Here is a 24,281-nt window from a genome sequence, read left to right on the forward strand (position 1 = left end):
GGGAAAGCATATTCTTGAGAACAGTATTTGCTTTAAATCTATATAGTAGTTGAGAACTCATGACAGGATTCCAATTAAAAATCATCAGGAATTTAAGTATTTCTTGATCCTATCAGGAAATGCAAGTCATCATGAAAAACTGCTGTGTTCAAATCCCTCCATTTGGCATTCCCTGGCTCTGACACATACAATAGAGCTGTTGGCCAATCACAAAGGCTAGGGTGAAAAGTAAGTGCAAGAAAGCAGTAAACTATCTTCAACAGTCCTGGGTGGGGGGTATTTATAGAAAAAAGGGAAAAGACAAGCCACCTGCTTGGGGTCTATCACACCATTTAGCTCTAGGAAATAAGAGAAATATTAGAAATATTAGCAAAAAGGATATCTTTCACTCTGTTTGCTCAGCCTGCTTTATCATCATCTTTGTGATAACAACACAAGTTTCCTAACTTTTCACCAATTTCTCCCTGCCTCTCAGAGGCTGTGTGATTTTGGTGGGCTGTTTACCCTATCACCACAGGAAATGGAAACATATCCAGCTCTGACCAGTGAGAGCTACCTCCTTGCCCCCCAAATGGTAACTGGGTCACTAGCAACCGGTGACGCAGGACCTAAGCTAGGACCAATGGGAAGAAGGCTTTCTTTCCACGGGAGTTGCTAAGCCTGGAGATAGAAGCCGTGAGCTATTAGTGCCATCTTGTTATCCCAAGGTGAGAGTGCCTAAGAATAAAGCAGTATAGAGTAAAGCCAGGCAAGAGTAGAAGATGGGAAAGTTATCACTGACACTTTTTGAACATTTAGATCTAGTGGTACCTAAGGCTAGAACTACCCACGAATTTTTCAGTTATTTGAACATACAAATCTTCACATTTGCTTACATTTCTTTGAGTTTGTGTCTAACTTCCAACGCAAAGAGTCTGACTGGTAACAGTAATTAATTCTGTAGAGTTTAATCCTAAAGGAGTTATCTAAAAAAGCCATCCACGAAGTATTTTTCTGAGTTCTCTTTAAAAAAAGGGTGGGGGGAAGAGTTAGAATATGTGAGATGCTGGGAAACCACCTATATTTCTCACGCCAGCAATCCTATTGCATCAAATATACATATGTATGATACAGCAGTATACATGAGACAACTGCACTGTGAGATTTCTGTAGACAGAAGGAGACCTTCTATTTATTATGTCCCTGTTCCTTCACCTTCACCTCACCATCAAAAAGAGTCAAACAGTCATTCATTCTTTCAAAAATGTTCTTAGTAAGTGCCGTATGCTAGGTACTGAGGATATAAAGATAATCAAGACATTATTCTTATTTTCAAGAAACTAGCAGACGATTATGATCCAATGTGACAAGGGTGAGAAGGGAACCAGGGGGGCCTTCAGAAAGGATGAAAGCTTGAAGGATGAGCATGCGTTTGTCAAGTAGAGAGAATGAGTGCCAAGGGATAGGTGGAAGTATGGGGCAGCTTAGGAGGTAGGCTAGAGCCTGCTGTAGGAGCTGTGACTGCCACTCTGAGGAGCCAATCTTTTTTTTTTTTTAATTTATTTATGATAATCACAGAGAGAGAGAGAGAGAGAGAGAGAGGCAGAGACACAGGCAGAGGGAGAAGCAGGCTCCATGCACTGGGAGCCCGACGTGGGATTCGTGGGATTCGATCCCGGGTCTCCAGGATCGCGCCCTGGGGCAAAGGCAGGTGCCAAACCACTGCGCCACCCAGGGATCCCTGAGGAGCCAATCTTATCCTGAAGCAATGTTCAGCCTCTACAAGTCCCTGAGTAACATGCTCGGATCTATGTGTCAGAAAGGGATGCCTGGTGGCTGCAGGAGGGTGGGCTGGAGGGGACAGGGACTGAAGGACTCACTGGAGCCTGTGATTGTCAATGGGAACTGGCTGTGGGACTTCGATGTAAAGCCAGACTAGACTAGGAGGCAAGTGTCTATAGTTCCAACTTGAAAAACAATAAATATATACATACAGATAACTTGAGAACTGGAGAATTATCCTGGTCAAGACGATTATCTGCATCTTAATGACAAAGACAGAACAAGAGTAATATAGGGAGATGGTAATACACCTCTGTGCTTTCCTCAGATTCCAGGTCTCATCCTCCTCCACCTAAGTTCTTTTCCCAAACTAAATTCCATCCACCTCATAACTTAGCTTCAGGGACGGGCGTCTGCTTCACATCTGCTAGCGGTCCTTAGGGCCCTCTGTGCTATGGCATCCCTATACTTTTTATAAAACTTGTTCACTGAATACACCTCTCTGAACCTCAACTTCCACATCTTTAAGATGGGAATACAGACATTTATCTTGGAATAAGGATTGAATAAGAGAGCACGGCACAGAACCTGGGATGTGAAAAATACCCAATACACAGAAGCTGCCACACTCCTGCTGAAGATGACATCACTGCACTGCCAAGAAACAAAAGACACCTCAAACCTACCAGCAGCTTTGCACTTCCAGGGACTTCCAGAACTTCCAGTTAATAGAATTTTGTGGTAAGAGCAAGGCAGAGGCACTTTACCAGGTAAAGTGCATGGACTAACACGAGTGCACTAACTCGGAAGGCCTCTAAGGAATCCAATCAGGCCACAGTGAAGGGTGAAACAGATGTTCATGCTCCTAGACACAGAAATGCAGTACTCATCTTGTTCCTCCTCAGTGAAAAGGTTGTTCTATTGTTGCCCCTCCTCGAAAAGCTAGGGAATGTTTTGTAACTGAAATAAGAAACTCAGGGGACAAGCAGGTTTATTGATGATCTGGTTTATTTTGTTCCTAAAGCCACATCTACAAAGATAGTTTCTTTATAGAATTTCCTACTGCCCTCTTCAACCAAACCTTTTTCTGGACAAGTTGGGACTTGGCTACCAATGAGCCTGGCTTAATAGTTTGTGCAAATGAGCAAACTCAGGAAGAGATTAGAGAGCCATAATGCAAAAACCCAACAAGACTGGGCGGCTGTACACTGCTTCAGCATCTCTATCCTCAACCCACCCACACAGAGCTTTGGGTGCCAGAGGAACAAAGCTGCAGAGTTTGCAAACACTAAAAAAATATAGTCAGTTCACTTAGGGCAGTGATTCCAAAGATATCTCTTGAGAATTTAGTGACAATGAACCTCCCCTCCATAACACATGTACATGCAACCTTTTGTGTACAACTCGTGAGTGTTCAGGAACCATCCCTGCCCCACCTGCAGGCCTATCATGGTCCTGTGGGAGTTTAGACAAACCAGTTCATAGGACTTGAAAGAATGAGGTGGGAGAGTCAAGAGCTCCTCTTCTTGGGGCTTAGTTTTCTTCAGGATGCAGTTCATTGCCATGAATGCCCCCTCTTCATAGGGAGAGGGCAAATGAATGAGGGGAAACTGAGCCCAAACACTGATCTGTCACAGGGCCTAACTCTTAGGGGTTATGTAGCACCTTGGAATCTTAGTGGTGTCCACTGTGCTAGGTATGTTAAAGTCAAGGAGGATGCTCTGGAGGTGTGGAGTGGGAAGGGAGCCAGCCACCAGGTTCCCCTGGGAAGCAGCAGGAAAGCCTATTCTCTTTCTCTCAGCTCCACCTACTTCTCCCATTCTCATTCTTCACTTATGCACAGACAGCAGATTCCACAAATGATCTGTACCAGATCCAAATGGTTAAAAATAATTTGCTAAATACCTTCCTAGATGAACTGAAATACAAGACCTTTTTGAGCCTTGTCCAGCCATCTCTCAAAGGGTGAGCAGGGCTCACAGGGCTCACAATCATGCTCTTTCCTAGCTGAGTCAGACTTCTGCCTGTCAATCTTCTGATGTCACAAGTCAAACTGTGCCACGGAAGGCTGAGTAAGCATCTTTAGGAAATAGAAACTCAACTGTAAGAACACAGGTATTTCCAAATGCAAAACATCCCTGCTTGGTTTCTAACTCAGCTACTGTATATAAATTTAGCCATGATACTGGGAGAGGATTTTTTTTTCTTTTAAAGATTTTATTTATTTATTCAAGAGAGACACAGAGGCAGAGAAGAGACATAGACAGAGGGAGAAGCAGGCTCCCTGCAGGGAGCCTGATGTGGGACTCGATCCCAGGGCCCCAGGATCACAACCTGAGCTGAAGGCAGACACTCAACCACTGAGCTACCCAGGCATCTCACTGGGAGGGGAATTTTTAAAAAACAGAAGTCAAGAATGAAAAGAATAACAACAACGTACAAGTCACTACCTTAGGCAAGACATATAAAGTGGTCAAAAATACATATAAAGTCTTTGCCCTTATGGGGATTATATATATATTTTTTTAAGATTTTATTTATTTATTCATGAGAGACAGAGAAAGAGAGAGACAGAGACACAGACAGAGGGAGAAGCAGGCTCCATGCAGGGAGCCCGATGCGGGACTCGATCCCAGGACTCTAGGATCATGCCCTGGGCCAAAGGCAGGCGCTAAACTGCTGAGCCACCCAGGGATCCCCTGGGGATTATATCTGAATGGGGGCCGGAGTGGGAAACAGGAAATAAACACAAATATTTCAGATAGTGATTAAGTGCCATACAGAGAATAAAATGGGGTAAAGGGATAAAGAATAGTTGAGGCGCTATTTTTATATCCATTTTATAGATGAGGAAACATGATAACAAAAGTCAGGTGGATTATTCAGTGATTCATAGCTAACAAGTAGTGAATTTAAACTTAAGTCTGTCTGATTCCAAAGCTGTTCCTACCTGCTACCCCATGTTATCTCTTCAGCTTCCAGAGAAACCAAAGAATCTGGAGAACAAAGAAGAGAACAGACCACCCTTATTTTTAAAATTCCCTCTCTTTAAGAGATCAGCAAAATTCTGAGATTCATGAACTCAAATGAGTATACTACAGCTTCCATTTTGATGTTAATGCAACTAACATTTGAGATTTTCTACATGTTATTTAACATACTTTAATCCTTAATGCCACCCTTTGGGAGGGGGATTACTGTCTGTATATTTGATAGGAGAGTTTAAGTAACCTGTTGAAAATCACAGAGCTTGTAAGCGTGGAAGCTGCAACCCAGGCCTCATGCTTCTGAGTATATTGCTTTTTCCATTACACCATGCTGCCTTCCAGAAGACTCCCCAAGGAGCTACATTTTTCTCCCACTGGGAGTCAAGGCAGTAACTAACTTGGCAGTGCAGACAGAAAGGAGTGACTGTTTTTGCATCTCTGCCAAGCAAGCATTCATGCCCTTTGCAATATGACTTGGACACAATACCCAACCAATCTTTAGCAACTAAGCATTCTAGAATTTGCTGAAGAATTTTCTCACCTTCTCCGTATGGGGTCCAAAATTAAGAGGGGAAAAACATATTTATGTCTCATTCAGAATTCAAAAAGTAATAAATCCTTCAAGGCTCTGGCGAGTTTCTCTAATCCGCTGTAATCATGTTTCCTTGTATAACAAGTCTTGTGATGTCTGTAGCACCGTCTTGCTATAGTAACGGCAGCCTGAATGTTGGGAGTTCTTCTTCTTGTGCCTGGGGGATTATTCCATTTTCCACATTAGGAATAAGCCGCAGACTTTAGGTTCTAAAACAGAGCCAGAAATGCTGACTAGAATCCAGATGCCCAGAATATACTTAGAACTAAATTTTACTGCCCTCTGTGCAAGGCACAAATGAAAAGAATGTACCAACTTCTAGAATACTGGTCCAGAAAGCAAAGTTATGAATAGAGCCAGCATGGTTTCTGCTGCAACCCAGAGGCTCCTTAAAGCTACATGGAGACTTTCTAATTATCTCTTCTGCTTTTTTAGTTTTTTCCCTGGCTTAAAATTTTTTTCTTTTTTTAAATACAAAGCCAAACATAGGAAGAAGGAGGTGCTATAGATTCGGGTTTTCACATACCTCTAGAACTTTATAGAGGTGTCCTTTTACATTAAAAAAATTATTTAGGTTTTCAGGGATTGATTTGATTAAAAGTGACTTTTCTTTATAGTTAAGCACTTCTAATTGTTATTAAAAGAAGTAAACTTATTAAATTCTTTAGTGGAAATAACTTGTTTAATACTAACAGTTGCCCGAACAAGGCTGTTATTATTTCCATTTTACAATACAGGTCTAAGTCTCAAGATGCTCCTGCTGCTAATGCCCAAGGTTACACAGCTAGAATTTCAATATAGGGGATTAGACTCCAGAACCTCTTCTACAATAAAAGGTAAAAGCCCTCTTTCCCACTGCAGAAGAGCCATTGCTTCTAGCTACTGGCTCATCAAATCTTTCCAAATTAAACTTAATTTTCATAGCAGTAATTTTCTTCTTGCATTGTTTTTTTTTTTTTTTTCACTAGGAGAATGTTTAATTAAATGTATAATTACAAGTCCATCTGGCATTCTCAGGTTTTGGAAAGCACACCCCTCAACTGATGGGAGCAGAAACATGCAGGTGTTCTAGAAACCAGCCTACTAGCTGGCAGCATCCAGCTTCTAAGGGTACCAGATACTACTTTAACAAGAGAGTGCATAGTTAATTAATCAGGAGAGTCAATGAAGGGAAAGTTGATTAGGAAAGCTTTATTGAATATATATATTTAAAGATTTATCTATTTAATTTTTTGAGAGAGAGCAAGTGTGCAAGCATGTGTGCACAAGCAGGGGATGGGCAGGAGGAGAGATAGAATCTCACACACACTCTGTGCCGAACCTGAGCCCAGTGTAGGACTCCATCTCACAAGCCTATGATCATGACTTGAGATAAAATCAAGAGTTGGACGCTTAACCAACTGAGCCACCCAGGCACCCCCTAATATATAAATATTTTTTTTTAAAGATTTTATTTATTTATTCATGACACACACACACACACACACACACACACACACACACACACACAGAGGCAGAGACACAGGCAGAGGGAGAGGCAGGCTCCATGCAGGGAGCCCGACGTGGGACTTGATCCCGGGACTCCAGGATCATGCCCTGAGCTGGAAGGCAGATGCTTAACTGCTGAGCCACCCAGGTGTCCCTAATATATAAATATTTTTAAAAGCATATCACGCGTCTTGTTTTTCAACCTGTACTCAGTCATTCCTCTCAGGACGGACTCTCAGTTTGTTTCAGATACCCTTAGTTTTCAATGCTCAGCACCCTTGGGCTCCTAGTAATGGCAAATACCTTCTGATGGGGACTGCTAACCATGTTCTTTTACAGGCCCTGGCTCTCTGGGCCAACCTGACTGGCCCCAAGATGAGCAAAAGACCTAAGCTGGGCCCTGGATTTTGAATCCAGGACTGGAGTGGCCAGTTGACATCAAGGGGACTGCAGCTCTGAATTAGGAGGCTCTGGAGCTGCCAGCAGCCATATATCCTATCTTGCAGAAGAGGCCTGTCTGCAGGGACAACACTTGCTCTTGTTACTCCTGAACTGCAGCTTTTCCCAACGTGGGCCTGATTGACTTTTTTTTTTTTTTTTAAGATTTTATTTATTTATTCACGAGACACACACACACACACACACACACACACACACACAGAGAGAGAGAGAGAGAGAGAGAGAGAGAGAGAGAGAGAGAGGCAGAGGGAGAAGCAGGCTCCGTGCAAGGAGCCTGATGCGGGACCCGATACCGGGGCTCCAGGATCACATCCTGGACTGAAGGTGGCGCTAAACTGCTGAGCCACAGGGGCTGCCCCTGATGGATTTTTCTTTCAGTATTTCTGTTGATCTCTGGTAATTCAAGTTGGGTCTATTTCACTTGAAACCAACAGAGTCCTGAATAAATTTAGAAATGGTACCAGGAATGGAGAGCTGAAAGTGAGCAGAAAAGCACTGGATGAGGCAGGAGGGGAGGCTAAAAGAATCCACCATCTAGGGCCGAAAAATTCCCAATTGTGGCTATAGGCAGTAAAACAATGGGTTTATCAAGGCCAGAGCTTTAGGGGATTTAAGAAAGCACCAGATTATTGGAGGCACTGTCTACTTCTTCCGACCTTTCATAAGGGGCAAGAAAGAAATGCTTCCCTGTAAGGTGGCCTAGCCAGAAGCAGGTAAGGACGGCAGAACTAGTATATTACACTTTTGGAAGGGATGGAGGGAGATCTCTTACCCTTTTGGTCAGCAGTCTGAGTCTTTTGTGAACTGCAAAGGCTGGATTTTTTTTTTCCTCTGCAAACAGAAGCGAGCAGTTGCTACAGAAATGGTGGGCATCTGATAAATGGACAGAAATCTATGGGAGGAGGCAGGACTCTTAATAATGGTGACAGGAAGGTTCTGAACTCAAATGCAAACTAAGGGTAGGTACCAGTAAAAGTCCTTAAATTGAGTCCCAGAAGGATACACAGAGGCTCTTAAATAGCTTGGAGGCACTGGCCTCCAGCTAGGAACAGAAATCATGAGGACTGAGTAGGTTTTATTTTTTTAATTTTTAAAGATTTTATGCATGTATGTATATATGTATTAGAGAGAGATAGATAGAGAGAGAGAGACTGCATGCGCAGGCTGGAGGAGGGGCAGAGGGAGAAGGATAGAGAGAATCCCAAGCAGATGCTGTGCTGAGCATGGAGCCCAAGACAGAGCTTGATCCCATGACCCTGAGATCATGACCTGAGCTGGAAACGAGAGTTGGATACTCAACAACTGAGCCCCCCGGGTGCTCCTGAGTAGGTTTTTTTCTTTTTTTTTCCCCTGTTTATTACTTATTTATTTAATAATAAATTTATTTTTTATTGGTGTTCAATTTGCCAACATACAGAATAACACCCAGTGCTCATCCCTGTCAAGGGCCCCCCATCAGTGCCTGCCACCCAGTCACCCCCACTGCCCACCCTCCTGAGTAGGTTTTAATGGCTAGACCTCTCAAATTTCTAGGAGCTGTCCCCTGGATTCAGATTCCATATCTTAGAACGAGAGTACTGAATAAGATTATCTCCAAAGTGTCTCTTCAGTTTTAATCTTTTGTTTCTTGACGATTAAGTAGAAAATAAATCTTCATTATTTTCTTAAAATCACTAAGGACAATTGTCCTAATTTTAAGCATTAAATGTATAGGCAATCGTAGGGGTAAGAGACAGAACAAGTACTTCCTTGTGAGTCTTGGCTCAATTCATTGTGTGATCCATACCACATACTCCATTTCCTCACCTGCAAATGGGGATTTTAAATGCTTGTCTTCACAAGGCAGTGAGAAGGGAAAAATGAAAGTCTTGCGACTTCTCCTGAGAGAGAATTTGTTATAGAAATCCTAAATAGGATTAGGGCAAATCTCTTTCTAAATACAAAGATTAGGGCAGCCTGGGTGGCTCAGCAGTTTAGCGCCACCTTCAGCCCAGGGCCTGATCCTGGAGATCCAGGATTGAGTCCCATGTCAGGCTTCCTGGGTGGAGCCTGCTTCTCCCTCTGCCTGTGTCTCTGTCTCTCTGTGTGTCTCTCATTAATACATAAATAAAATCCTTTTAAAAAATATAAAGATTAGCCTCAAAATGACTTTATTTGGGGTTTTTCACGTCCTGTAATGCAATTTCTGACCCCAACCACTGCTCTCCGCCATTTTCATATGTCTACAGAGAATATAATTTCCCAATGGACACAGAACTGGTCTGGGGGAAATGCCAATGCTGTCTCATCCCCAGCATTTCTGATTTTCCCATTTGGTATCCTATTTCACCTGTCCAGTACTGATTCCCTATTTCCCTGGCTTTATCTTACCCAAAGATCACAGAGCCAAGCTTGTAAAACATTGACCCAATATGATGGATTAATTTCATCCTCTCCTGGGTGTATAACTGCAGTGAGACTCAAAAGAAATGACATACTAATGGTAGTGTTGTATGTATTCTGAATATGATAGTTAAATAAAAACAATGGGAGATGTCAGTCATGTCAGGTAGCTGTCAAAACACACTCCCTTACAGGTTCCATACACATGGGCTGAGTTAGGGTTTGGACTAACTGGCACCTTCTGTGAAGCCTGTCCGCTCTTCCCAGGCATAAACAGCAGCTCTTTCCTTTGTGCTCCCACACCACTTTCTAAGAATGCTTATTATTTCACTGTATAGAAATTGTTAAAATTTATAGGTCTCTGGTTAGAATAAAATTTGTGGACACAGAGACTATGACTTATTCATCTTTCTATTGTGTGTCTTGTACAAAGCAGGGATTCAATAAATTTTTGTAGAATGAATTAATGAATTGTGTGAATCACTACATCTTGTTCTCCTATTGAAGGAAAAATAACCTTAGAAGCCATGCAGTTTAGAGGGAGCCTCTGATCCTGAACTAGATCACGGATGGCAAAGACATGAACTTGTGCTTGCCCAAAGCAGAAGTTACACTCAGCCATGAACCTCTCTCTCATGACATCTGAACCAGGCTTGCAAACCTTTCTCAATACAGTTTTCCAGGTGGCCACTTCCCCTGCTGGAGCAGGCTGATTCAGCATCCCTGATGTAGATTAAAGATACCCTGGAACAAGAGGACACATGGTTGATATATGATGCTCTTCACACCAACAGTGAGATGTGCAAAGCAATGCTACACTGTTTTTGGAACTCAGGATGCTACCTTAAAACAACATAAAAAAGAACCCGTTAACTTAGAGAGAAAACAACGGATCCACCCAGTTATTAAGCTGCCTGCTTTGTAAACTGGTTATTGCTGCTATAAATGAAACATTCTTTCCTGAGATGGTTCAGAGCTGGGGAGTGGAGCTAACTGGTGGTGAGTTAAATTTCTGTAGTGATTTCAGAGACATAAGAGGAAGTGTGGTGCAGTGGTTAAGATCACAGACCTCAAAGCACTGTTCCGAACTCTCATGGTTGTTATAAGGATTTCATATCTTAACATAGGTAAGATACTTACAACAGTGTCTGGCATAGAAATACCTTAAGAGTAAGCACCAGCTGCTATTATTATATGTGGCCTGTCTAGAAGCCACCAAACAACCAGCAAAATAAGGTTTGGTCTACGTTGGCACTCTTATTCACAATTCAATTGTTTTTTTATTTTATTTTATTAACTGATAGCTATTGCTTTGATAAGCACGGCAGGATGACAAATTGAGCTTGCATTTTCCTTTTTTCCCCCTAAAGCAAATTATTACACTGGCTATTGTCAGACAAGGAGAACAAGGTAGCCCATTACCTCCCCCTTTGCCTTGGCTGCCAGGAACCATGAAGCTACATTTCATGTTCAACTTTGGAAGCTTTCCATAGTTTTAAGTATCTTAAAATAATGATATATATTTAAAAAAAATAAACTTGGCTCTTGTCCTTTCTTACTCTAAAGGTTTTTAGGTTTAATTATTTCTATGGTATTGAGTATAAGTTTCTTATATATACATTTTTCAACAGGCAGAATGTACATAAATATAAAAACATTTATTTGTCAGATTCTTGGTGAATGTCAGCCAAGACGTGTCTGAGATGATACATTTTTATGTATCACATGTACCACAATCATCTTGGAATATAGGGCAAACCTATTCTGTAGAGATATCGGAAAATGCTTTCATTGAGTTGACACTTTACTGTAAGTGATCATAATTAAAAATGTCATTCCTCCTCCTTAGCCTGAGATCACTGCCCTTAGGATAGAAAGTGAAGCTGAAGTCAGAGAAACAATCAGCTAGGCTAAAGAGAGAAAGCTTATCTTGTTGAAACCCATTCTCTTTTTCATCTTCTACCCTGGTTCACAGGGCCAAAGAGCTAATGGAACTTCAGTTCTGTGATATTTTTGGAGGGCACAGAGACCCAGAGTGGAGAGGTGATTAGCTTATAGCCGCAAAGTGCTGTAAGTAAAATCCAAACCTGAATTCTAGCCTGGTGTTCCTTCTAAAATACCAACGTGCCACTCTAGGCCACCGAAATAGAAAATGAGAAAATCTGCTTTGAGTAGCCAATTTAAGTGGAAACTCTTGAAATGTATTATTTCACTGTAGCAAAATGGAAAGCTATTTTGAAAACATCAAGGCAAAAGCTCCATGATAATCAAAGTTCTCTGGGAAATACTTCTGTTGCAAAAAATTCATTTACTGTTAAGACATTTAACATGTGTCATTTACTTAGAATTACGGAGTAATTCTAAAACTAGGAAATCAAATCACTCATTCAACCAATATACACCTACTGCTGATTTACTCTTTGCCAGGTCCAGAGACTAGACTACCTTGTTATTGAGGAGCTCAAGGTCTAGGGCAACTACTGAACACACGTGCTACTTCTGAATCTCTTAGGTGTTCATGACAGACACCACTAATTCAATATATGATCATCTTCCCTGCTGAGCCTGAAATTGGCCTCAAAAATCCTTCCCAAGAGAATCCTCCATGTGGCCATGAGCAAATGATAAGAGAGACACACAAACTTATCTATCATCTCCACACGAGGATAGGTACTATGAGCTTATTAGATACTATGCAACTGGAAATCCTTATTGTATGTGCTAGAACCCTAGTCTCCCCACTCGGAGGAGCAAAACAAAGTACACTCTTGCTTTCATTTAGCACTGACTTAACTCCTGGGTGATCAATTCTTTTAGGTACTGTAAGAGTTCTTTATAAAGGCTCACGAAAGACCAATTATGTCCCAATAAGAGGCACTCCTCTTTGGTTCGCACTTTTCCTTTCAGCCTGGGAAGCACAGCCTTCCATCTTATGTTCATCATCACCCACAGCTACCATCTGCTGCAAGAGAATCAGACAGAGGTGTTGCACTCCTTGCTCCAGAGCAGCTGCTTATCACACGTAGTGATTTCACCAACTGAGAAAAGCATCTGCTCCTGACAATGCTGCCCTAGTCTAGTTCTTCCTGCCAGCAAGAGTTTGGGAAAAAAATACTTCTGATCTTACCCTTTCAAGGTGGACCTAAAGACAGATGCAGGGCCTCTGTTTTATAAACTTGGCATCCTTTCTCTCCTTCGTTAAAGCTGTTTTCTTAGGGTCTGATCAGGGCAGAAAAAGTAGAATGATATCTTTTTCTTTTAATGGCTTTTATTATGTCTTTAAACGTTTTAATTAACAATGATACATGAATAAAGGCCTTGTGAAGCCCTGCTTTGTGGAGGTGCATTATTACCCCCACAAATGCTGACCTTTCTTGGCAGCAGGGAACAGTGCACAGTGTTGTCTGCAAGGAGACAGGTTTGAAGCTGTCTTTTCTTTGTGCCTCAAAGTACATCTCCCTCAGAATATACAAACCTGTAGGTATTGTACATTGATCATCTGCACTTGCAGGTCATTCACCTCTAATAGCTGGGGCTCGGGGAGACCAAACACTTTTGAAAAGAATATACATGCAGCACTAACAGAAAGGAGCAACATAAATTAGGCTTAACCAAGGAAGAGAATGCCACTACTTTCTACTTTCCATTATATTTCCCTGTCCTAACAGTGACCGTGTTTTTTTGTTAGGTAGATATGATGGTAAGTACTAGGTGGAGTAGAAAGGGGAAAAAAAAAAGGCTTTTTTTTCCCCTGCCCTCAAAGGTTTAAATTTCATAAGTTAGGCAAGATAATGATAATAAAATACCATGGGATTTAAATATCAGAATATATAATGATGTCCCCCAAAACAGGTACAAAACACAGAATTACCATTAACCCAGCAATTTTACTCCTACTACGTATGTACCCAAGAGAACTGAAAATGTATGTTCACATAACAGCTTGTACACAAATGTTCATAGCAGCATTGTTCATAAGTCTCCAATGGAAGCAACCTGAATGTCCAGCAGCTGACCAATGGCTCAACAAAACGTAGTCTATCCATATAATGTAATATTACCTGGCCTTAAAAAGGAATGGAGTACTGACACATGGTACAACATGGATGACCCCTGAAAACATTATGCTAAGTTGAAGAAGTCAGTCACAAAAGACCACATGTTGTAGGATTCCATTTATATGACCTGCCCAGAAAATGCAAATCTATAGATATAGACAGTAGATCAGTCATTACTTATGGAGCTCAGAGGAAATGAGGGCTGACTGCTGAGGAGTACAGGCTTTCTTTTTGGGGCAATGAAAATATTCTAAACAGATCATGGTGACAGTTACTTAACTGAATATATCAGGGACACCTGACTGGCTCAATAGTTGAGTGTCTGCCTTCGGCTCAGGTTGTGATCCCGGGGTTCTGGGATCGAGTCCTGCATAGGGCTGCCTGCAGGCAGGAGCCTGTTTCTCTCTCTGCCTATGTCTCTGCCTCTCTGTGTCTCTCATGAATAAATAAATAAATAAATAAATAAATAAAATCTTTCAAAAACAACTCTGAATATATTTAAAAAGTTAAAGTGTATATTTTAAAAGGGTGAACTGCAGGGTATGTGAATTACATCTCAATAAAGCTGTTATAAAAAAACACAACAGTACACACAATGCTGTAGAGGCTCAAAAGAGGGATAGAGAATTTCTGGCTTGGATGATTTGAAAGAGGTATTAAAGTTTTGAGGAGAACACATTTACTGGAGGCGGGGTGGATGGATAGGAACATAGTACAAGCCAAAGGACAGAGATGCTCTGGTCTTTGAGTAAACAAATTTGGTTAAGGTGGGAGCCTTCAGTGGGAGAACTGGGGACATGAAGCTGAAAATATAGTTGTGGGGCACCTGGGTGGCTCAGTCAGTTAAGCATTTGACTTTTGGTTTTGGCTCAGGTCCTGATATCAGGGTCATGAGACTGAGCCCGATGTTGGACTCTGTGCTCAGCATGGAGTCTGCTTAAGACTGTCTCTTCCTCTTCCCTCTTCCCCTCCCCCCTGCTCTCTCTTTCTTTGTATCTCTCTCTCTCTCTCTCTCTCTCAAATAAACAAATAAATATTAAAAAAAGAAAACATAGTTGGTCTCAGCATGGGTGAAATCAGAGGGGCAGACTCTCACTCTGGTGAGGGCCGAATCCATTCAGCTCTGTGAGTGCTGCTGGCTTCCAGGTCAACAAGAAGCAGCATGCTGACAACCTGTCAGCCTCTCCCACAGCTGTCAGGGGAAATGGGTGCCATTGGAGTAAGGAATGGCTGGCTGGGAGGCTGCTTCCACTCCTCTTCAAAATGAGTAATGCTGAAGTCAGAATCTGCTTCAGATCCCCTACTCTGCGGGAGGGGATGCTGAAGAGCTGGATGTGGGACATCAAAGAGCTGAAGAGGATCACTAGGTGTCTGGGAGCTACCTGCCAGAAACTGATTTCTCTGGAACAGGGTACTTTAGTATGGCCATCATTATGGTTTGGCACGTGCAAGTCTTACTGGGTAAGAAGAAGGAATGAGCTCTGTGAGAAATTTTAGGACTTTACCTCTCCAGTGACAGCCCACTTAAAAATCAATGACTTATTTCCCAAAAAGGCTCCAGAAGTCAACAAGGCATTTTAAGTATCTTCAGTTTCCAGGTCTAGGAAATGCTAGTTGCTCTTGCATGAAAGAACATTTATACACACTTCATTTTGTATAATGTGTGGCTCCATATGGTAATTTTTTTCATTATACTACTGTGTTAGAATTTGTATATAAATCATTATACACGAGAGAAATAAAAGTTGACCTTTCATAAATCACTCCTTTCAAGTAAGCCAGACTATTGTTCTGTATGTTGTGCTATCGATCATTTCAAAACAAACATCTGCAAAAATACAGCATCCTAGAATTATGATCTGAGTCTTACATATGTTTGTATTCTCTACAGTAGCACTTTCCAATAGAACTTTGTGCAATTATAGAAGCGTTCTGTATCTGCACTGTCCAGGAAAGGAGCATTGAACACTTGCTTTGTGGATGGCATGATTTAGGAACTGGAGTTTTTATTGTTTAATTTTCATTAACTGAAATTTAAAGAGCCACATGTGGCCTGTGGCTGCCATATTGGACAGTGCAGCCAGAACAATACATTTGTTCCTCGTAAGTGTTCGAAAAGTATCTGTTCAACTGAAAGAAAATTTGTGCATAAATAAACACATACTGAGCTTCCTCTACATGCTAGGCACTATGCTAGATGTTAGATATGAGTAAAACGCTGCCCCTGAATGAGTTAAAACTCATGCAAGGGACAGCAAACTTGACCCTGATTAACTCAAGCCAAATGGGAACTTTTTGGCTCACACGCCTGGAAAGACCAGGATAATGGTGTCTTCAGGGAACTTGGCTGAGGGCTTAGAGGATAACACCATGACCATCCTCATCCTCACCCTCTCCCTCCTCAGTTAGAGTTGGCTCTTTTCCATGTGTGGTCTTCATGCTCAAATTGGCTCTCTACTCATAATTACTAGAGAACTGCCCCAGCCCAGAGCTCACACTGGCAAAGCTCCAAGCCCTGACCCCAGCCTCCTAGCCAAAGGCTCATTAGATCTCATTGGTCATGACTGGGTCAGATGCCCAGTTCTGCACCAATCATCAGACCCATGGAAATATGATGTATTGACTGACCTGGACCACAATTACATGCTGCAACCCTAAGCCAAGGGTGGAGCCAACTTCACCAGACAAACACACGGAATTAAAGTAATGTCCTAGATGGTCTCTCAGAATAAAACCAAGGTGATCATTAGGGAAGAGTAATTTTGCTAAGCAGCAAACACAATAGCCATCCATTGTAGTCTCTACTTTGAAGAGCTCAGCATCTCCCTAGGGAAATCTTTTTTTTTTTTTTTTAAGATTTTATTTATTTATTCATGACAGACACAGAGAGGCAGAGACACAGGCAGAGGGAGAAGGAGGCTCCATGCAGGGAGCCTGATGTAGGACTCGATCCCCGGTCCCTAGGATCACACCCTGGACTGAAGGCAGCGCTAAACTGCCAAGCCATACGGGCTGTCCTACCTAGGAAATCTTAAAGAAAAATGCTGGTTGGTCAAATCTGCTGGTCAGATAAAGAAAATACTATCTAAAAGGTAAAGGTCAATTTGCAATGACATCTAAGTTGAAATGACAGTGTTTACTTACACAGAATTTCCTCTGATGTTTACTTTTCCACAGATAATTCCCCTAAAACCCTTGTGGGGAAGGTTACGTCTATGAAATCTAAAACATTAAGGAGGGAGCCATCAATTGACCAGGGCCTGCTGTCTGCAGCCTGACTCAATCTGAGAGTCCAGATGTCTCCTTCTGTGACCCCTTGTCACTGAGCACACCGAGGGTGTGCTAGACCTTAGAAGTCCTGACATATGTGGATGCAGGCAGAGCAGACGCAGTGCAGCCCACCCAGGGAAGGGACACACAACTGCCAGTTCACACAATGCAATATGAATTGTCTATTTTCATAAGGGCTACTCCAAGAGAGATTATTTGTGGGCAGGATGACTCACGAGAGAGACAAATGAAATTCGCCCCACAGAGAAGACAAAGAGCTTGGAACATCACTGAAATGAGAAAAATTAGCCAAAACAGCTGCAGCACTTTAGGGCCTTTTAAATAGCCTCCTTCTGTCTACTTCTCCACCCCTTTCTAGCTGTTCCCTCTCTCTCATTAAATACTGATGAGCCTTTGCTTTTGTTGGCTCTAAGGGCCAGCCGAAGCTGGGAAATAGTCTTTTTTAGCAAGCATATCTTTTTATCCCTCTGAGTTTTCTGGTATTATCTTTTGTGAGGATGATTCTGGATTACTCTGAAACTTCTTGGCTTATTTCTTGGCAGAAAAAACGTTAATAAAGCTCGTGGACAGGACTTTCTGCACTTCAGGGACATCCAGTGCTTGGGCCCCATGGCAAGAAGGCCCATGACTCTCTCTGCTCTCCCCTGGGAATCCAGAGACCTCTGAGCCCCTTCAACATCAAAGTGACCACCCCTACTTCTACTGTACATTGAATCTTCTCATTGGAGTATGGCTCTCTAGGCATAGTAGAGCTGCAGATACTCCATGCTTGGTAAAAAAGGAGAGGCTGTTTGCAATATCTTCTGTGGTTTTCCCGGATTGCTCAGTTTGGCATTTAGTGGGCCTGTCCCCTACCAGACTGGAACTGTGCCTGCGGCAGCCCGGGAAAACCATGCACTTCCAGCACGCAAGAACTGGGCCTCCCTTGGTTTGCCAACTGGCACAGAGTAGGTGCTTACTGAATGCTGGCGAACTGTGGAATATTATTGGTAACTTGGAGATTTACTGTGCATAAAAAATACTAAACAGAATGGGTCTGAACACTAATATCTGCAATTCTTACTGTTCCAATAAAGTGTTCAGCTCTTTGACTACCCTGTAAACCTCAGTCCCCCAATCTTAACAAATTCTCAACCCTAAAGTGACTTAACTTTAAAACACTTTTTATTATGGATCTCAAGCTAGTTAGCTGATTCTCCAGTCCTCAAGGGCTAACTCCAAAGGACTCTAGTAGATCAAACTGGCATAAATTAATTTGCTTTTCAGAATGCCTCTAGTCTTTTCCCTACTATAGTTTCAATTCATGTCTAGTGGGTCTTTTAGTGAGTTTCACTTTCCCATTCATTTTTAAATGGAGTTTGAGATAAATAATTCACATAACATACAATTCACTCATTTAGTGTGTAATCCAGTGATTTTAGTATATTCACAGAGTTGTGCAACCATCATCACGATAGAATTCCAGGACATTTCATCATCTCCAAAAGAAACCCAGCACCTATTAGGAGTTATTCCCCTATTTTGTCCCAATGCTCCCCTTCTTCCTAACTCACCACCCCTACCAGCTCCTGGCAACAACTATCAATCTACTTTATGTCTCTATAGATTTGCCTATTCTGGATATTTTATATAAATTGGATATCATTCATTTTTTTAAAAAAGACCCCTTATTGTATTTTCTATGTATGAGCTCTCACACTGTGCTGGAATCACAGGCTTAAGTAAAATCTAATGCCTGCCTTCTAGTTACTCACAGTTCAACAACAAACAATTGCTGAGCCCAGAACTCTCAGCGTTTCCTCTTGGGCACAATAGCCACATACATATTAGCCGGCAGAGGCTTTTGTACCAGTGAGATACTCAGGCCAAAATGTCCATCACTTCCCTTTGGGTTCAACTCTATTGAGTAGATGGTGCCCAGTACTCCATCTCATGTGCTGACCAGGCCTACAGATGTCTACTTTATTCCTATTTAATCAAGCACCTGTAACTGACCTGACCTTTTGAAAAGATTCTGTCTTTGGCAAAGACTCAGAAGTTTGGGGGTGTTTTTAAATGCACCCAGGTTGTCTTTTTCTTTCCAATAAAATCAAAGGAATAGAGAATAAATGGATGGTTACCAGAGGGACAGTGGGTAGGAGATGGGTTAAATAGGTGATGGGGATTAAGGAAGGTACCCCTGGTGATGCACACTGGGTGATATATAGAAGTGTTGAATCATTATGTTTTACACCTGAAATTTAAATTACACTGTATGTTAACCATAAGGGAATTAAAATACACACACATGCACACACACATACATGCACACACACACACACACACACGCATCAAAGGAATATTTTTCTCAAGTTTCTAATAAGGTATTTGGGATTTTCCTGTGCAATAATGATTGTATTTAGCATATCCGAGGGTGGAGGGATATAGAGGTCTCTCTGCAGATCTTGAAAATAAGGTTAGCTTTGCAGAATGGAATGAATAAGAACTGACATACCCTGGAGGAAATCAGCCATGTGTGGAAGTTAGTCATCTGAAGAGACTAGAAAAGCAGTTGAAGAGATTGGGAATTTCCATCTTCAATCAAAGTTACAAAGGAGTGATATCAGGAGATACATTTTAATTAAGAAAGCTACAACCTACATAACTCTAAAATATTATTTATAGATAGTAAAGGGTCCATGTGGATTTTGAAAAAGTCTCAGAATTTGTGCAAGAATTTGTTCATGTCTCCGCTACTGTCCAGAAATTAGCAGGCTCTCCAGTGGAGCGATCATGAAATCTTCAGATTACCAACTGTCTCCCCAGGTACACATGGGGAGTGGCAGACAAAACAAATTAAACAGCCTCACTTATACATTAATATCTTATGAGTCTGGCTGTTAGAAATTAGACCCCGAGAGTCTTCAAACTTTGGCAAAAACTGGTTTCTGACTAGATAAGGTAGGACCCATATACTATGATGATTTACCAAAGCAAAATCTGGAGAACAGAAGTTTGGGAGGTGTGAAAACCATGGCCAAACATACAAAGGCCTGCCATTTAGAAGAGGGATACAACTAGCTATAGGCAGGCCCAACAGAGCAGTAGTTAAGAACACAGGCTCTGGAGCCAAACTACTTGGCTCCAACACTTACTAGCTACATGAACTTGGACAATTTAGCCTGTATACACCTCAATTTCCTCCTCTCTATAAAAAGGGGTTGTGAAGATTAAATGAGATAATCCAAATAAATGCTTAGTATGACATCTGGAACACAGTAAGTTCTTAGATGTTAGCCATCATATCATCACTTTCCAAAGAAGACAGACCACCCTGTGAGATGGGGAGCCCCCGCAGACTTCAATTCAAGGCAGAGATTTGTCAACTGAGGGCCAAATACAAACTTGCTGCTGCTGAGCTTACTTCAAGCCCTGGACTTCTGATTAGCTCCTATGCCCCTCAAGCTCCTATGCCCCTCAAGCTCCTACATACAATCCAAAACAAAAATGCTCTCTCAGGGGCTGATGTGTTGTTCATGTAAAACTGCCTTTTTGGGCATTCAACCCATGTATACCTTATGTGCAAAGCAGCTGTTAGTCAATAATAATAAGGGGGAAAAGTGGTCCTTGCCCTCAAGAAGCTCAACATCTAACTGAAAAGAGGATCAGAAAACCACACAGTGACACAGACACATATGTTGGATTTAGGCCAACCATATACTTGGTGCTTAAGTTTTTATTAGCCATAACCAAGAGAAAGCTCAGGGAACTCTATTCTATGGAACATAACAAGCCTGTTATACTGAACTAAATTCAATCACATTCTCTCTCCAACTCTTAGTCTCCTTCTCCATCTCTCTTTCTCTCCCCCCCCCCGCCCCCTTCCCATTCCCTTCAAGGTATAGCAAAGTAGTATGATGGCTCTAGGACCGCCTAGTCTCAAATTCTCAGGCTCATGTGCTGGCCAGCCCATGGCAACAGCTGGTGAAGGTGGAAAAGCTGCTTCCATGTTGCAAGTTCACACAGGACTCCTTGGCAGGACACTGAAGGCTAATTTTTATTTTTTACTACTGTTTGAATTCCCTTCTGCCTCTTATCTGTAAGTTCAGGGAAGAAAAGGAAAGTGGCCTTTCTTCCTCATGTGGCACAGGCAGGTTCTCACATATTTATTGACTGAGGCAGGTTCCTCCCATGGTTATTACAAGTAACATCTGTAAGGAAAACCACCCATCCCTAGTCTCCTAAAGACTCCTAAAGTCTCCTCTCCCAACCCTGATGGTTTCTTTTTGTGACATTCTAACCAGAGTTCCGGGCTTCTTTTAGGTTCCACAGGAATGTGTGGCTGCATTTTAAGTATATTCCTTTCCTGTAAAATGTCAGGTAGGGAGAGAGGCCCCTGGGGTCTGCCTTGCATTTTGTGGACAAACACCCGGGACCAGGGAACACCAGGAGGCTCCATTCATGTTGGAACAGTCACCAGTTTACTGATTACTCTGTTGCCTCAAGAAATTCATAGCACCTTCGGGCAAAGGAACAACAGTGTGGTGTTTATTGAAATCTACATCTGGTAGCAATTTGTTCAACAGCAACCAGCTTCCCCCCCCTCCTTTTCTTAGTCAAATAATCCACAGGGGCCCATAATACCCCACAACTGTTCATTTGTGCGAGGCCTGTATTGTGTCGTTTATGTTCCTAATTACAGATCTGGGTTTATCAACAAGTTGCAGCATGGTAAGTAATTTTTTAGACTGCAGAGGAGAGTAAAGGCCCATGTGTTGAGGCAACGACACTGTTACTGACCGTCACCATCTGGACTGAACAATGAAGTGGCACACTGGTCCCGGTCCTCAGCTCCTCTGCCCACACTTGGTCAGCAGAGGCAGCCAGAGCACATCCCTTCCCCACCCAAGGAGGTGCGGCCTCACCATGGTATGTGGGAACTTGGGAGAAGGAACAACAGAGTGTTAACCTAGAATTAGACATTTGCGTACTAGAGAGCAAGGGACAATCCTTGTGCTTCAATTTGGGAGAAAAATTCTTTCCCCCTTTGGAGGCTGGTTGTGAGAGAGACTGAGCAGCTAGTTTGTAAAGGACTCAATGAATAAAGAGCTCTTAGGGTATCTGTGGTCTGATGAGAAGATGAGGTAAATTTAGAAACCAGAGTAAGCTGAGGTTGGGGTTAAATCTGGGGAGCTGAATTTCAAAATTTGCAACAAAGTTGCTGATGTGAAATTGCTAATAGAAAAGCAGAACTGTTTAGGGAGGAGAACAGACAAAAGAGCAGACTTAAGAATAAAATGGATGTCTCTATATATGCCTGCACCTACCACACCCACATCAGGCCCTCCTTTGGGGAGGACGATGCTGCTCTCCCACTAACCACCCGGTTCTGAGGGATGCCACCAATCCCCACACCCTGCCTGTGGCCCAGGCTGGCCAATCACAGCAGTGCAGCCCTGTCTATTGCAAGTGGTCCAGAGAAGGCATGTGACTCAAGCCTGGTCAGTCACAGTTTGTGTCCCAGGGGTTTCCTTTTGGAGCCATTGGAGAAGATATTCCTAAAGGAAGAATAAGATTTGGAACTGCCTGAGAATGTGTTTTTTGCTAAACAGAAAAGAAAGAGAACTTGTTGGCGGTGAGAGAAAATGGTGCCAACAAATAGGGAATAAAGATGAGCAATAAAGAGAAAGATGGCTGTGACATTAAACCCCTCTATGTCGAGTCCCTGAAGCCAAGATTCCATGGCCTACCTACACATTCTTCATATATGTTAAAGCCAATTTGAGCTTTTGGTTTCTGCCATCACAACCAGGGTCTAGGTGGCTACCAAAGGCTTTTCTCTGAATGGTTGCTATGATGACCAACTGAGTAAATGCAAGCAAACACTCTGAAAAATACAAGTGCCACACAAGTGCCAGGTATTGATTGCATGCAATCACACATTATGAGAGGCAGGTGGGCACAAAAAAACAGGGCTCATGGACACCAGGAAAGGGGTTTCTTAAAAAGACTTTTTGTTTGGGGAACTTTTGAAGACACACAGAAGTACATGGAATGGTATAATGCCCTCTCGTGGTACTCCTCTCAGCCCCAATAACCACTGACCCACAGTGCAATCCAGGAGAGCAGTGGTTTTGACCAACTCTTCTTGGAGCACAGCTGGTTCACTCTGTGCCTTGGTTCCAGGCCTGAACAGCTCCTTGTCTGACTGGAATTGAAAGTCTGGCTTCTGGCAATGGGATAGGATCTTACAGAAAAAGCCAAATGTCAGGAATTAATGAGTTCAGCCTTATCAGGCTGTACTTAGCCCAGACACCATAAGTAGACATATGCTCATTCTAAGGCTCATTTATAATTTCTTAGCATTGTCTTTGGATGTGTATTTTGTCATGACAGGTGTCAATGAAAGAAATTCTATTTAGTGTTGCATGTAAATCAGCTACAAAAAAAATTTTTTTTTTTGAACATTGACACTACCTTTCCTTTGTGGACTAAATTTTAGGAGTTTCCTCTTTTTTTAAAAAAAAAAAGATTTATTTATTTGAGAAGAGAAAGACAGCACAAGCAGGCAGGACACAGTGAGAATCTCAAGCAGACTCAGCACTGAGCACAGGGCCTAATGCAGGGCTCAATCTCACAATCCTGAAATAATAACCTGAGCCGAAACCAAGAGTGGGACTCTCAACCAACTGAGCCACCCAGGCTCCCCAAGTTTCCTCCTCTTTATAACTCATTTACAAAAATAGATTATAGTTTGACAGAGAAATAGTCCCCTGGCATGACTAATTTAGGGAACACACAGAAGGATGACTCAAAACTATTTTATCAATATCATGCAATGTTGGGTTGGAAGGGATATAGAAATCTCTAATCCAATTGACTCAGACTTTCTAGTAGAAGTATGCTCTAAACATCGGTATTACTGAAAAGACAATTCTAATAGGCAGCCAGGGTTGAGAAGCACCTCTCTAATCCAATTTCTTTATTTAGTATATGAGGACACTAAGTCCCAAAGATATGGGACTCTAAGACAAATAGCTCATCTGGGATTAGAATGCAGGTCTCTGGGCTCCATTGTGTTTTTCAAGGAAGTAACTAGATCACCCTATTTTAATAGGATGTGTTTTAACAAGAGTTACCTAAGTGGAACATACAAGAATTTTTAGAGTTGAAATAGAGAAATAAACCATCAGGGAAGAGGAATCCAAATAAGTAATAAACACAAGCTGTTTAACCTCACTGATAATTAAGAAACTACACATTTTTTTTTTACAAAGCATAATG

General features: G+C 42.0%; 1 protein-coding gene across 13 annotated transcripts in view; it reads right to left on the bottom strand.

The window, feature by feature from the left end:
• The window catches only part of ATG7 (autophagy related 7), a 238,976-nt gene that overhangs the window by 79,526 nt on the left and 135,169 nt on the right, over positions 1 to 24,281 (bottom strand). For 6 of the 13 annotated variants that reach the window (XR_005374572.1, XR_005374576.1, XR_005374577.1 and 3 more), the window contains 2 exons: positions 5,290 to 5,497; positions 4,712 to 4,757 (listed from right to left, as the gene is read on the bottom strand). The exons of 1 other annotated variant lie outside the window; for it this stretch is intronic. Coding sequence is in view for 1 of the 12 variants with exons in the window: in XM_038565624.1 (XP_038421552.1) it covers positions 4,725 to 4,757 (33 nt within the window). In the remaining 11 variants the exon portion in view is untranslated. Of the gene's footprint in view, positions 1 to 4,711; positions 4,758 to 5,289; positions 5,550 to 10,330; positions 10,414 to 24,281 lie in introns of all 13 variants that reach the window. 6 more of the 13 variants (XR_005374579.1, XR_005374578.1, XR_005374581.1 and 3 more) reach the window with 6 other exon arrangements.

The sequence above is a fragment of the Canis lupus genome, chromosome 20, assembly GCF_011100685.1.
Source record: "Canis lupus familiaris isolate Mischka breed German Shepherd chromosome 20, alternate assembly UU_Cfam_GSD_1.0, whole genome shotgun sequence".
Lineage (NCBI taxonomy): Eukaryota > Metazoa > Chordata > Mammalia > Carnivora > Canidae > Canis > Canis lupus.